This window comes from Odocoileus virginianus, chromosome 14 (assembly GCF_023699985.2).
Source record: "Odocoileus virginianus isolate 20LAN1187 ecotype Illinois chromosome 14, Ovbor_1.2, whole genome shotgun sequence".
NCBI classification, from domain to species: domain Eukaryota; kingdom Metazoa; phylum Chordata; class Mammalia; order Artiodactyla; family Cervidae; genus Odocoileus; species Odocoileus virginianus.
This window is the reverse complement of record NC_069687.1, coordinates 27,642,077-27,656,155: the sequence shown is the minus strand read 5'-3', so window position 1 is coordinate 27,656,155 and position 14,079 is coordinate 27,642,077. Positions and strand designations below refer to the sequence as shown.

The 14,079-nt window shown below is 36.9% G+C and overlaps 1 protein-coding gene and 1 non-coding gene across 9 annotated transcripts in view; both read left to right on the top strand.

Moving 5' to 3' along the window:
- DROSHA (drosha ribonuclease III) overlaps positions 1-14,079 on the top strand; it is a 118,251-nt gene that overhangs the window by 47,553 nt on the left and 56,619 nt on the right. For 4 of the 8 annotated variants that reach the window (XM_020887065.2, XM_020887063.2, XM_070476529.1 and 1 more), the window contains 3 exons: positions 1,546-1,605; positions 7,708-7,877; positions 12,739-12,863. In XM_020887065.2, coding sequence (XP_020742724.2) covers positions 1,546-1,605; positions 7,708-7,877; positions 12,739-12,863 — 355 coding nt within the window. The remainder of the gene's footprint in view (positions 1-1,545; positions 1,606-7,707; positions 7,878-12,738; positions 12,864-14,079) is intronic. The other 4 variants (XM_070476528.1, XM_020887064.2, XM_020887066.2 and 1 more) reach the window with 2 other exon arrangements.
- LOC139038325 (U6 spliceosomal RNA) lies at positions 10,709-10,815 on the top strand. Its single transcript, XR_011491318.1, has one exon. It is a non-coding gene; the product is annotated as a U6 spliceosomal RNA (small nuclear RNA).

Genomic DNA, 14,079 nt, shown 5'->3' with positions numbered 1-14,079 from the left:
GGAGTCTTAACTACTGGACTGCCAGGGAAGTCCCCTGGTTTCATTTTATTGAGAGGTCCTTTTTTTTTTCTTTTCAAGTGAATGAATCTATGGTTTTGTAATGGAGCTTTAATGGTAAACTTATGAGAAAACGGTATTAGAGTGAGTTTGTTGAAAAGCCTTCCTTTCTGTGTCTATCTGCCTCTAGGAATTTTATGACCAAACAAATCTCTAAGAGAATGTGGACACTTATTTTAAAATCATCTTAAAGAAAAATCCTATGTCGGGTATTTACTTTGTGGGATTTCAACTCTCACAAAATGTTTCTCGTAACTATGCAGGGCTGACACTCAGGTTGTTGTAAAGAAAAAGATCTCTTGGCTTATTTTTAAACAGAATTGACTTTTTCATTAGACTTTCTTTTGAAAATATACTTACTTAAAAAAAACTCAGAAGGATACAGAAAAATGCCTTTTTCTGTATAAAATGCAGTTTGTTATTGGATGGCAAATTATGGTTGATTCATTTTTCACAATATGACATCACTAAAAATCTTTAGAAAATGGTGAGTTCAAAATGATGTGTCCATTTTGGTGTATATTTTCATTTTTTTCCCTTCATAACTTTTTTACATGCTAGTCATCATACTGATACATGTTTTGCATCCTAATTTTTAGTAATTAATCCAGTAGATGGATATTTTTAAAGATCATGATATATAGTACCAAATTTCTTATCAAAAGAACCCTATCAGTTTATGCTGCTGTAAAAAATGAATTATTAGTCTTCTTCACATTTTGGACTTTCTTCCTTTGCTTCCTTCCTTCCAACTGTAGCTCCATGAGGCTGAGGCATTAACAGTCTGTCTTGTATCAGTACTAACATATTCCTTGGCACATAGCAGGGGCTCAGTAAATGCTTGTTTACGGACTTTATGTAATCGGTCATAAGAGTGCCTTAGTTAAATATTCATGTATTTTTTAATTAATGAGAGTTAATGTGGTTTTCACTCATTCTTTGGTATTGTCTCTCATTTTTGAAAAATAAACCTTTGATTGAAGTAGAACACAAATACTGAAAAGTGCATTTGTCATAAGACTCAGTTTTCACCAAGTGAATATGACTGTGTACTCAGCACCTCACTCAAGGTTACCAGCATCGACAAGCCCCTTTCTAGTCACCACCCGACTCCTTAAGGCAGCCTCTATTCTGTCTTGAAAATACCATGTATTAGTTTTACCTGTTTTTGAATTATAAAAATTAGAATTGTATATATTTTTTGTTTCTTTTTCTTTATTTTGTTTTTGAAATACCTGTTATAGTTAACTGTAGTTGATACATTCTCATCACTGTATAGTATTACACAGTGTGACTAAATTAAACTGTATTTAACCTGTCTGTGATTAATGAACATTTGTGTATTTTTAGTTTTTGACTCTTTCAGATAGCACGCATATGTTCACCAAACTCTTGTACATGCCTTTTGATGAGCATATTTATGCTTTCCTATAGTGGATATATACCTAGGAGTGGAAATTCTGGATGTTTTTATATTTTGCTTTGTAGATACTTTCAAACAGATTTCCAAAATGATGGTACCTTTTCACTGTCCCACGTGCAGTATAGGTAAGAGTTCAAGTTATTCCACATTTGCACAAATGCTTGGTGTTTTCCTTTCTTTTTCAAGTTAGCTAGTCTGATGAGCATCAGAGGTATCACAGTATGGTTTTAATTTTCATTTCCCTAATGACTAATGAAATGGAGCACCATTTCATACATAGACCATTTCCTTGACTTGTTTTTTCCTTGTTGACTTTTGAAGTGCCTATTCAAGCCTTTAGTTCATTTTTCTGTTGCTTTATTTGCCTTTTTCTCATTTATTTGTAGGTATTTTTATATATATTTAGTATATGAATCTTTTGGCCAATATATGTATTGCCAATACCTTCTCTGTGATTGCTTTTTCACCATCTTAATGGTGATTTTTTTTGATGAACAGAAATTCTTAATTTTAATTCTTATTTTTCCTTTTTGCTTAGAGTTTTTTGTATCTTGTTTGTGAAAACTTTGCCTACCTCTAGGTCATCAAGATATTCTCCTATATTTTCTACAAATTTAGTCCTATAATCTGTCTCAAATTTGTTTTTACAAATAACTTAAGATATGGGTCAAGATTCATTATCTTCAATATGACATCCAGTTGACTAGCACCATTTATTGAAAAGACCATTCTTTCTTCACAAAATTGAAGTGTTACCTTTGCCCTTAATTGTGTCCACTCTGTGTGTGTACATATAAATAGTACAAAATGTATGAAGTAAAAAAGTGAACACCAGCTTCTAGATGTGTGAGAATAAGTAGGTGCTATAAATGGTTTGATTTCTATTTGTTTTAACCTATATAGAAAGAATTATACTTTTTTCTTTAAGTGAGATAACACTAAACATGTTACACAACTTGACCTTTTTACCCAGCTGTTTCAGACATCCTCTATATAAATACATTAGAGAAGGAAATGGCAGCCCACCCACTCCAGTATTCTTGCCTGTAGAATCCCATAGACAGAAGAACCTGACAGGCTACAGTCTGTGGGGTCACAAGAGTTGGACACAACTTAGCGACTAAACTACTACTACTAAAATTCTCATTGGAGAAGGAAATGGCAGCCCACTCCAGTATTCTTGTCTGGAGAATTCCATGGACAAGGAGCCTGGCGGGCTGCAGTCCGTGGGGTCACAGAGAGTCGAACACAGCTATGTGGCTAACACACATATAAATACATTGCCTTCATTTTTAACACCTGTGTGGCATTCTATAGATGAATAGACATCAGGTTTTTTTTTTTTTTTAACAGTTCCTGTAGTCAGGAGTATTTTGGAAGTCTGTATTCCGCAACCCCCACCTCCCCATCCCATTACATGTAAATACTTCAGGTATAGTCTTATGCATCTCTCCTTTTGCATTTGTGTGTTTTTATAAGGTGGAGTTCTAGAGGTAATTATTTAAGACAGTATGCACATTTTAAATTTGGAAAGAGTTAGCCAAGTTTTCTCTAAAAAGGACATAGTTTGTAGTTCTAACCAGCATTTTTGACACCACCCTGCAAACACTGGGTTTCACTGGCATCTGATACATAAAAAGTTATCTCATTGTTATTATTAATATTTGCCTCTTACTTGAACTCATTTGAGAATGAACAACTTTTATATAGTATTTCAGGTATTTCATGGTCCTCTTATTCTCATCGGCTTTTTGTTCATAACAGTTTATTATAGTATATAGATTGAAAGTTTATGAAAATGTAATCAGTCATTACAATTTTTCTCTAGTTCCTCAGTTGACCTGCTTTGAAGTCAGCCGTCTCAGTTGCTTTATACAAATTTATCCAAAGTTTAGCTAATAGATTAAACCAAGGATTCTTCAGTACAGATCAGTTTACCAGAAGTCAAATCACAGAACAACCAGTTTATTGATATCATAAGAGTTTTCTCAAATTTTTGTTTCTTCCCTTATCCTTGCCTCCACCTTTAATAGTCAGATAGTTGATACGAGCTCTCCTAGAGCCAGTTTAAGGTTTTATCTTGACTGTAGCCAGGGCTAGGGCAGGGCATAATTCAAGATAGAAAGACTGCGCTTACAGGAAAGCCTGTTGATTGCTTATATCATTGCTGTAGTAAAGCTTTGAGAATCCCAAATCAGCTTTGCAAATCAACTATCTAGCAGATTGATTTTTGGAAATTGTCTCATTTTGGAGAAGTAATTCTTTAGCTATGGCTCACAGAGGGCCAGAGAGGATGAGAGTATGTCAGAATTCCCAGGAGGGAAGTGTAGCTTGGAAAAAGACATAAATTGATACAGTGTCTTAATCTAACTTTGTTTTTGGAGAGTTGAAAAAATTCTGTGCTATTAATAAAAGTTTTCAAAACTTAAGATTATATAAAGGTGTCTTCTAGGAATATTTGGGAGACATAATTATATGTCTGCATATAGGTAATGCAATTATATAGTTATTCTCAGTGTAGGGAAAGACAGTATTGTATGTTTCTTAAAACTCTTGAGAACTACTCATTTAACCAGTATATTCTTAACACAAATTCCCTAGCAAATTGCCCCTCCTCCCAGTAACCATATAAATAATCAAGCAATATAAACTGAGAGAATTAAGTCTCTAAGAAACAGTTTATAAAGTCTGTCAGTTCATTAATGACTGTCCAGATTCATTCCCTGAAACACAAACTCCACTTCTTCCCGAATAATGAGCCGTTGTCACGGTTCCAGTCCCAGCACTGGCAGAATTCCTGCTAACCTTAGCTTACCCGCTCTAATTTCTCATTTATATCGGGTCCTATTTATCTCAGCCAATGAGATAAAGATTACTTCCTAGCCCTCAGTGACATAGTTCCATAAATCCTCAACATAAACATGTAGCAAAGCAGACAAACCAAAAGAGCCAATTCATTAACATTAGTAAATTCATGGCAGTCTGTGAGCAAGTGGCCACATTATTTATCTGCTACAGAAAGTCATCCCACAAATATTTCTGCAATGTCCCTTTTGCCAAGCCGAGTGCGAGGGATGGAGCTCTTGCCCCATGGGCTCTGCGGGTCTCTCTAGTTCTGTCTACCTTTCCTTATATTCCTGTAAGGGTTTCACCTCATGTTATCTGTCTTGAGTTTCTACTTTTACACACCGGTAAATATCTATCTTTTTAGATTTTAGCTGTTTTTTAAAATATTTAGCAGTTTTCAGCATGGGTTTATAGTTTCTCCTTCAGTATTACCTCGTGCCTGATGTGTGTATGTTTTTAAAACATTCTTTCTAGTTCCATGCAGCTATAAAACTCCCCTCCCTCATCAGCATCTTTGCACCCCAACTAGGTAGACGCGTTCTCAGAGCCCTTGGTGGCCTTCCTTCTTTATCTCGCAGGTATTCTCCTAAATTGGGCAGTGCCCTTGGTTTGCAGGTTTAAGTGTTCCTCCCTCTCAGTAGCTCTTTGAGTTTTTTAATTCTTTTCCCTTTAAATTCAGTGCCCTTAGTCATTTTCCCATTTATTTGAAGTGTCCTGAAGTTGACCACTTTGTAACCGGGGGTGACTTCCAGCACCAACGTGTATAGTTAAGAGTTGCATATCTTTTCTCCTTCCAACCTTCCCAAATAAAATCTGAGTGTTCTTCTCTAATCCTTATAGCAAACAGCACTCTACTCCTCTGATGTATCCTTATAAGCTCACAGTGCTCTTTACTAATCTTCCTTCGTTTCTAGAAGGCAGTTCAGTATGGCAGTTCCTCTGCGGGCTTGGTTTCCTTTATCCCTGCTGCTTCTTACGTTAACTCATGCAAGTGTGAGTCAACTTGCTCCAGCTTTAGAGGTCTCTTGTCCACCTGCTCACTTCAGCCTCCACCCCTCCTCAGAAGCAGAGATTACCGTGGACTTAGACTGGCCAAGGGGCATTATGATTTCCTGGGCTCCTTAGCAAAGAGGAAAACATCATTGATTGAGAAAGTCATGTCACATGCAGGCAGATTAAAATGTCTGTTGAGACAGAGTCTTAGAAATATCTCCTTAACCACGGAAGTTTGTTAATCAAAGGTGACTTGTAGTTTTAAGGCAGATGTTTTGTAATGAGGCATACCATTTTTTTTTTTTTTTACTGCTGTGAATAATAGTAAGAAGAGTAGACAGAACATGTCCTCATGTAGGTTGATTGTATTTTCTACTTTAGTTACTTCTTTATTTTTTTAAAAAGAGACTCAGTGTCTTTAATTAAGAGAACTCTTTTCAGAATATTACCTGCAAAGATTCCTCTAGGAACTGTTGTGATTAATCATTGTTAGCCAACTTCCTTCTTGAAGGCCTGGAGCTTACGTTTTGGTTTGTTTGTTTTTTTCCATAATTGTTACATGGGACCACTCAGAGCGCCAGGCACATAATGGTGAAAAACATGCTCCCATCTGAGACTGTGCTCTGTAAAGCTTTGCCAGATCTGATTTCCCTGCAGCCTGTCTTACATTCTCCTCCTCAATTTGCTCTATCCATGCCGGCCCCTTTGCAGTTCCTGGAACACATCAGTCCCACCTTTGGGCTTTGGCTGTTTTTTTCTAACAGAGACACTTCTCTCCCAGGTAGCCACATGGAGCTCCTCTGCTTCTTTCAAGCCTGTCAGATGGCAGCTTTTCAAAGACATCTTTCCTGACCACCCTTTTATGTATAGTTGCCCAGTTTGATCCATTTTCAGAGCTCTCATCTCTGATCTATTATTAAGTAGTTGTTTTTTGTTGTCTCTTTCTCTCCTCTGGAATGTAAGAGTTTCAGCTCTTTAGCACTGTGTTTCCTGGGCCAGCTACATAATAGGTGCTATACTTATTGAATGAATGAATGTGTATTTAGATTCCTAAATGAATGCATTCCTACAAATATAGTAACCCTATAGCGGCAATGCCATTTAATTCCAGAGCAGCATCTGAGATAGAAAAACATAAATCAGAAAGAAATTTTGATCCTTACTGTCTGCTGTCTTAGAAGTGTAGGCTTAATCTTAGCCCATAGCAACTCAAATTTAAAGCTTTTCTCTTCTTCCTTTTTCTGGTATCCTAGATTCCTTGGGTATCATAAACTCTTCCAGCACAAATAGAACCCTCTCATTTATGCCTGTCTGCCTCCAGCATCTTGGTCCCCTTGTTTCTCCATGAAGTGTTTGGCACTATGCTACTGCTTCTAACATGTCTCACGACCTTGGGGAGAGTAGTTATTGTTCTCTACACCATCAGGGCTCTTGTCCTTCCTTTGGGTGGGACTAGGCAGAGAAAAGTTGGTTGTACGTACTAGTCAAGAAGCTAATAAACCCAGGGACTTCCTTGACAGCCCAGTAGTTAAAACTCTGTGATTCCAATGAGGAGGGCATGAGTTCAGTCCCTGGTCAGGAAACTAAGAGCCCGTGTGTTATGCAGTGTGGTCCAAAAAAAACAAAAGCTAAACCTAAAGAGAAGGCAGAAGCCTGTGAACCTGAAATTAATGTACATATTAGATGAATGGCTTTGCTTCATGAAGTACCAGATTAATTGAGTTTTTCCAAGTTACTTTATTTATGTTCTTTGTTGTTTTTAGCCTCTGTACTTGGTAATATATGCTTCTGTAAGTCTCAGAATACTTGGTATTTTTTCCATGTACTAACTCCATAATGATCTTCATGATATTGGTATAAGCTCTTCAGCTCTGTTCCTCATGGCAGGGGCAACACATTAGCACCGAAAAATTAGACTGTAATGCAACAATAGTTTATTGAAAACATCCATAAGTATTTCATAAAAGCTTAGAATTTCCTTAAATCAGTAACGTCACTTTCATTTGTTACCCTATAAAGACTGACAAAATATTTAAAACATAACATGGTTCTGTATATTATAAACTGTGGTTCTTTACATTAGGTTGTTTTAAATTTATTTAGGTAGGCACCTTTTTTATATTCCTACCTCAGAAGTGGAGCCTTTTATCATTTATAATGTTGTTGCCATTTTCATAAATGAGATGGTTTATGTGCCCTGTTCATCAGTGAAACAAATAGCTTGCCTATTATTTGGCACCTGGTTAAACAATAGTTTAATGATGTAAATTCTAAACTACCTTTTTACAAATGCTCTTCTCTCATTGTCTTGTTTTTCCTGGTTGGGTAGATGACTGGCTGTTAATTGAGTTCTCTTGTTTTTCCCTCTCTCTCCACTGTCACCTAAGACGGAGGAAAAGAAGTGCTGTCCATGCACCAGATCCTACTTTACTTACTACGCTGTAGCAAAGCCCTGGTTCCCGAAGAGGAGATTGCCAATATGCTTCAGTGGGAAGAGCTTGAGTGGCAGAAATACGCAGAAGAATGCAAAGGCATGATCGTCACCAACCCTGGAGCGGTATGTGCTGGTATTGACGGTCAGAGACTTAAGTCACCTTCCTTTCAGGTTTGAGTGTTTTGTAGAAATGCTAACAGAATGTTTTTAAAGATTTAAGTACTCATTACTTCTTGTCCTTTGAGTAATTTTTTTTCCTTTAAATATTTAATAAATAAGAAAAATATCATAATATAGGCGTATTTGTAGGCGTATATGTAGCCAGAAGAGTTGGTGATGGACAGGGAAGCCTGGCGGGCTGCAGTCCATTGGGTCTCAAAGAATCAGACTTGACTGAGCAACTGAACTGAACTGAAGGCATGTTTAGTAGTAAATTCATCTGCTTAGTAGATTTATTCTGCTTGTTATGGAGAATTTTGAAGTTTTTAGATTATGTTTAGCTCTCATTTTATTCTGAGTATAAAAGTAATAGATCTTCTCTATAGATAATTAGAAAAAGAGAAAAACAGCCCAAAGAAGAGAAAAATTGCCCATAATTCCATTCTTCAGAGATGATACTATTCACTTTTCTAGTAAGACATATTTCATATTGTTTTGAAACAAAATTGGCATCATACTATTAAATATTAATATTCAGGCTTTTTCCTTCTTATCTTCCTTCAGGAATAACAAGCACAAAGTTGTTATTTTTCCTTCATTTTACATTTCTTTAGGCATGTAATTTTAAAAACTGTTACTTAATTAACCCCCTATTATCAGGCACCTAAGTTGCTTCCAGATTTTTGCTATAGCAAATAATGCTGTATTGAATTTGTATGTGTGTGACTAAACATGTTTTCCATATGTATGTATTTGTTTGAATGTATCCATTTGACTCCTTGAAGTGTGCACATTTTTAAGGCTTTTGATACTTCATAAATTACCTTCCAGAGGGCTGTAAAATTCACACTCTGACCATTCCTTCATACCGCTTATACTAGTTTAACAAAAAACTTGGTCAATTTGGTAGGGAAAAAATAGATACTATTTAGCTCAGTTTTCTTTTTATTTTGGTTTTTAGCAAAACTTGATACTTTAGATGTTGATCGACCTTTAAAGTTTTTCTTCTGATAATGGTTTATTGACATCCTTTGTCTAATTTTTATTTATGTTTTTTAAATTTATTGCTTTAAATTTTGCTTCTAATGTCCCATTTTTTAAGTTAAAGCATAAAAATCAAAAGCAGAGAATTAATAGATAGCTTGTTTTTTCTTCTGATAAAGAGCACGCTGTTTTATTATTAAATTAAATTTTTTCCTCTAAAATATTGTTTCATAAAATAGTTATATATTGGCATCTTATCTGTATAAAGTTTTGCAAAAGTGGAGAATTAAAATACTACTGTGTAAAGAAACAGAATAATCTATTTAAACAAAGCTGTTGTTTTAGAAAGGCTGCCAAATTGCTTAATAGCCTTGATTCATAAAAATAAAAACTCTAAATCAACTTTTTGTAGCATGACAGTAACATCTGCACAAACAAAATGTTGCTATTTGCAAATCAGACATTCCAGCTAATGCTGATTATTTTAAACAAATCTAGAAAGTGAAAGTGTTTAATAAAAATGTCTTTAAACCTGAAACTTGTTTAACACTGAAAAAGTTATACAATTTCTACTATTATGTTGTTAAGCCACGCAGATAATTGTTAGAGTAAAAGAAATACACAAAATCATAGCACTATGAGAGTGTGACTGTGGATTTAATCTTTCTTCTTTTAAAGAGTTGCATGAATTTACGTTTCTCTGTTAGTTTTATAGTTGGGTCAGAGGATGAGTGGGGGCAATGGTGGTGGGAGACATCCTTTTTACCTTGGTGGGTTGGCTTGAAGAATCTCATGATTTACTGGGGAAGCACTTTTACCTGGGACTCCCTTCTATGGCATGGTTAAAATTTCCTGAACTCCTAGGGTCAGTTGGAGAGCTTTTGAAAATACAAGAATGCCCTGATGGACCCCATTCCATGTACTCCAGGTAACGGGGCTCAGTGACCTATAGTTAAAAAAATTCCCCAGTTACTTCTGGTTCACTTATTGCTTGTTTTTGAGCCAGTGGCCTAGAGAATATTTACTCCCTTGCCATGATCATCATTCAACTCAGTTGTTGAGGAACCACTACGTGAGCCCAGTGCTACTGAGGTATATAGATTATATATGATGCTTGTCCAGCTGCAGACTTACAGCATATCCATATGAAAGGAGTCTGTGATGAATTATTGAATCAATGGACCAATCTCTGCAAAAGCCAGTCAGGAAAGCTTGTAGCGTTTGGTGAGATCACTGGGCCAGGCTCCCAGGGATGCTTCATAGACACTACTGTGGTCTTTAAAGAATCAAGGAATTGTATAAGTCATTGGCACATTTGAATGAACATTCTTGAGTTGGTGTACGGCCAGTTTTGAAGATAATGAGGAAACCACAGGTTAGTCAGGGTGAAAGGTTTATGCTGGAAAGTAATTGGAAATAAGAGGTAGGTTTGGGTGTCAAGCTTTGGGACATGTTTAAGGTAGTTTTTGTTTGTTTGTTTGTTTTAGTAATTGCTATTTAGTCTTAGTGCAGAGGAGAAAAGTGTCCTGAAAACTCAGTATCATGAAACAATCTTTCATTATATCTTGTTGAGAATAGGACAAAATAGACATGGTACTATATTTTGTCCTATGAAGTGCTTGCTTTGAAAGATTGCCCAGTGATAAGGATATTGGGGAATTTATTAAAAATTTCAAATCATTATGGTCCCATTAAGAACTTTATTGCAGAATTTAAAATTAATCTTCCTCCCCAGGTACTTTGCCTCTGCTAGGGAACACTTTGGTCATTGGTGAGAATGTATTTTATTCTAATATAAAAATGATATGATGGTGCTCGCTTCAGCAGCACATATACTAAAATTGGAATGATACAGAGAAGATTAGCATGGCCCCTGCGCAGGGATGACACGCAAATTCGTGAAACGTTCCATATTTAAAAAAAAATAAAAATAAAAATGATATGATGGCTACTGTAGGGTGTGGCCAAGTCTAGAACTTATTTCATCCCCTATCCCCCTATAAATAAGAGATAGTACAGATATTTTAAAGGGCTTTCCTGGTGACTGAGATGGTTAAGAATCTTCCTGCAATGCATATCCTGGGGTCGGGAGGATCCCCTGGAGAAGGGAATGGCTACCCACTCCAGTATTCTTTCCTGGAGAATTCCATGGACAAAGGAGCCTGGCAGGCTACAGCCCATGGGGTTGGAAAGAATTGGACATGACTGAGTGAGCACACACGTGCACACACACACACAAATATTTTAAATCACTGTTTCCTCTGTTGATACTATGTGTGCTAAGTCACTTCAGTTGTGTCCGACTCTTTGTGACCCTCTGAACTGCAGCCCACCAGGCTCCTCTGTCCATGAGATTCTGCAGGCAAGAGTACTGGCGTGGATTGATGTGCCTTCCTTCAGGGGGTTTTCCTGACACAGGGATCAAACCTGCATCTCTTGCATCTCCTGCGTTGACAGGTGGGTTCTTTACCACTAGTGCCACCTGGGAAACCCTGATACTATAGCATGGAGCCAAAGAGAAGCCCAGCATAATCTGGTCTGTGGTGACTGCAGAGGCAGGAAGGGACTTTAATTGTGGTCCTGGTAGGCAGAGGAGCATGAAAGAACATCAAAGGGTTTTGACTCAGAGGAGAGAACCTGGCCTTTTTGACCTAATTTTGAAAGCAAAGGTCAACTTTTCAAGATACTGGTAAAATTTTGATTGTTAAATGACATTGAAATATTCTTTGAAGTCTAAGATTTTTTTTTTTTCTCGCTAATATGGATGAATTTGCACAAATCTTTTTATTGAATAGTTTGGCACCTACTTGGACTACAGTCGTGGGTAGAGTGACCAGTTTGTCCCAGTTGCTGAGGGCTTTCCCAGTTTTAGCAATGAAACCCCTGTGTCTTAGACAAACCAGGCCAGTCATAGTTGTTGGGCATTACTGGGCAATACAAGTGAAGCTTATTAGCCTCCATGGGGATCAATTCTATAGCCTATAGCTCTGAAGCAACTGGGCCAAACACCCCCACAATCTTCTAGTCAGAATTTAGCTTCTAATTAGGGACTGCCCTGAGTATTCAGTATAAGCAAGGAGTTGCTAAAACATACGCTCCGCGATTTTACCATCTTTTCACAAACTTAAGCATTCAGGATGAAAGCTGTTTTACAAATGGATCCTCATACTTTAGTAACTTAAGAAGGAACCAAGCTGTTCACTTCTTTTTTTTTTTTTTAATTAGACTTGGAAAAGAAACTTATGAAAATTGAGTCTTCTCTATTAAAATTTAAGAATGGCCTCCATGGACATAGTAAGAGAAGCTTAACTATTTGGTCTTTGTACCACCGTACCTTTTCATTTAAAGGTGCAGAATTAAAGGAATACACCAGGTACACAGAGAACTAACGGGGAAAAAAGTTATCTAGAGGCATCTGTCTGTGCCTGCTGAATAGAAATAAGCTTTCCATTTGAAATGTGCAGTTAAAGCAGAATAAGCCAGCGTGTCTCTTTTGGTCATGTGGCATATTCCCTCTGTGCCTCTGGAGAGGTTAAGGAAAAGTTATATCTGACTAGGTGTCCTTTCAAAAGTTTAATTTTTAAAGGTTTCTATGCGGATGGCAGAAAAGGACAGAATCATCGTTCATTGTGCCGAATGGCACAGACTCATTTACAGGGATGACATTATAGTTTTTATATAGTGTGGTTGCTATGATTAAAGGTTTTTAATGACATTTTTTTCCCTTTGGGGATGAGGCTTTCCTAGGGAAAAATCCGATTAATTTCTTCCCTACTTAGATTAAAGTCAATACTTAGAGACTTCTTAAGGGAATAAATGGCTTTGATTTCTCTCTCTCTAGAAACCAAGCTCTGTCCGCATCGATCAACTGGATCGTGAACAGTTCAACCCTGATGTGATTACTTTTCCGATTATCGTTCACTTTGGGATACGCCCTGCACAGTTGAGTTATGCTGGAGACCCACAGTAAGATATTTCTCGGTGTTTGTCTTAGCCAATTTCACCTTCTACTAACAGCTGAAATTAGCAGGGAATCCCCTTTAGTGGATTTTTTTCTTTCTAAAAATTAAGATCTGAAACGAGCCACATTTCCAAATTTAGGTTACCAAATGAATCGAGTTATGGTAGCTCCTGAAGAATTATTTTCTCTACATGTTATTTGATAGATTATCCTTGGCAGTCTTGGTCAATATGAGTCCTGTATGTTTTTAACCTTTAAGGAATTTTCCTTTATCCATCATTATAGAACTTACCATTTTTATTTATTTTTTTCAGTGCCTTCTCGAGGAAAGTAGCACCATGCTGGTTCCCAGCACTGCTGCATTGATGTAGAGTTCTGATTTGGGGGAGGCATCTTAGTAAGAGCTCAACATCCCATGCAAAGTCAAGGGTTGTATTGGAAGGAGAAGCCATGACTTCTGGCTCTGAGAATTGATATTACTTTCCAATTGGCCCATTAGTGTTTTGCTGGGAGAAAATGAGGATGTGTGGGAAGGGAACTAGCACCATTAGAGTCTTCAGGAGTGTTTAGATTCCCTACTTTGTCAAACAAACCATTTCCTGATTTAATTTTTTTAAAGGATTCATAATGGGAGACAAGGGAATGGGAGATTTTCAATTCATAAATCCAATTCTGGCTGATATATTAGAAGAGGCTAAAGGGTTTTGTTCTTTTTTTCCCTACCTTTGGATAAAAGTATGAAGCAATGAACCAGGCACTGTGTAAGTACTTCTTTCTTTTCTCCATTGTCTGTAAAAAATGTTATCACAAAGGAGAGACCCAGCAAAGGCCAAGAAAGGAGCAGTTTCAATATAACAGAAAATCTTTGGGAAGTCCCTTCTTGCCAAAAAGTGTTAGTAGAATGTGATTAGGCTCATGTGGACTCTCAGCTGGCTGGAGTGTGAATTGATAAAAGAACTGTATATTCTCTTCCTTCTCAGGGTACTTTAACTTATTCATTAGCCTGATCCAGGTTATAACATATTTGGCTTCAAAGATGGTTATTTTTGTCATGGTATATACAAATTGCTATATACCATTTGTCTTTCCCTTCCCAGTGGAAAAATGGATGTGAGTAGCTATGTACTTTGGATATTATCATGAGGAGGGTTCTCTTTTCTCATATTCTCCAACTTTTACCTTCAGTGAAAGCGTTTCAGACACTGATAATGTCTGCTGAGT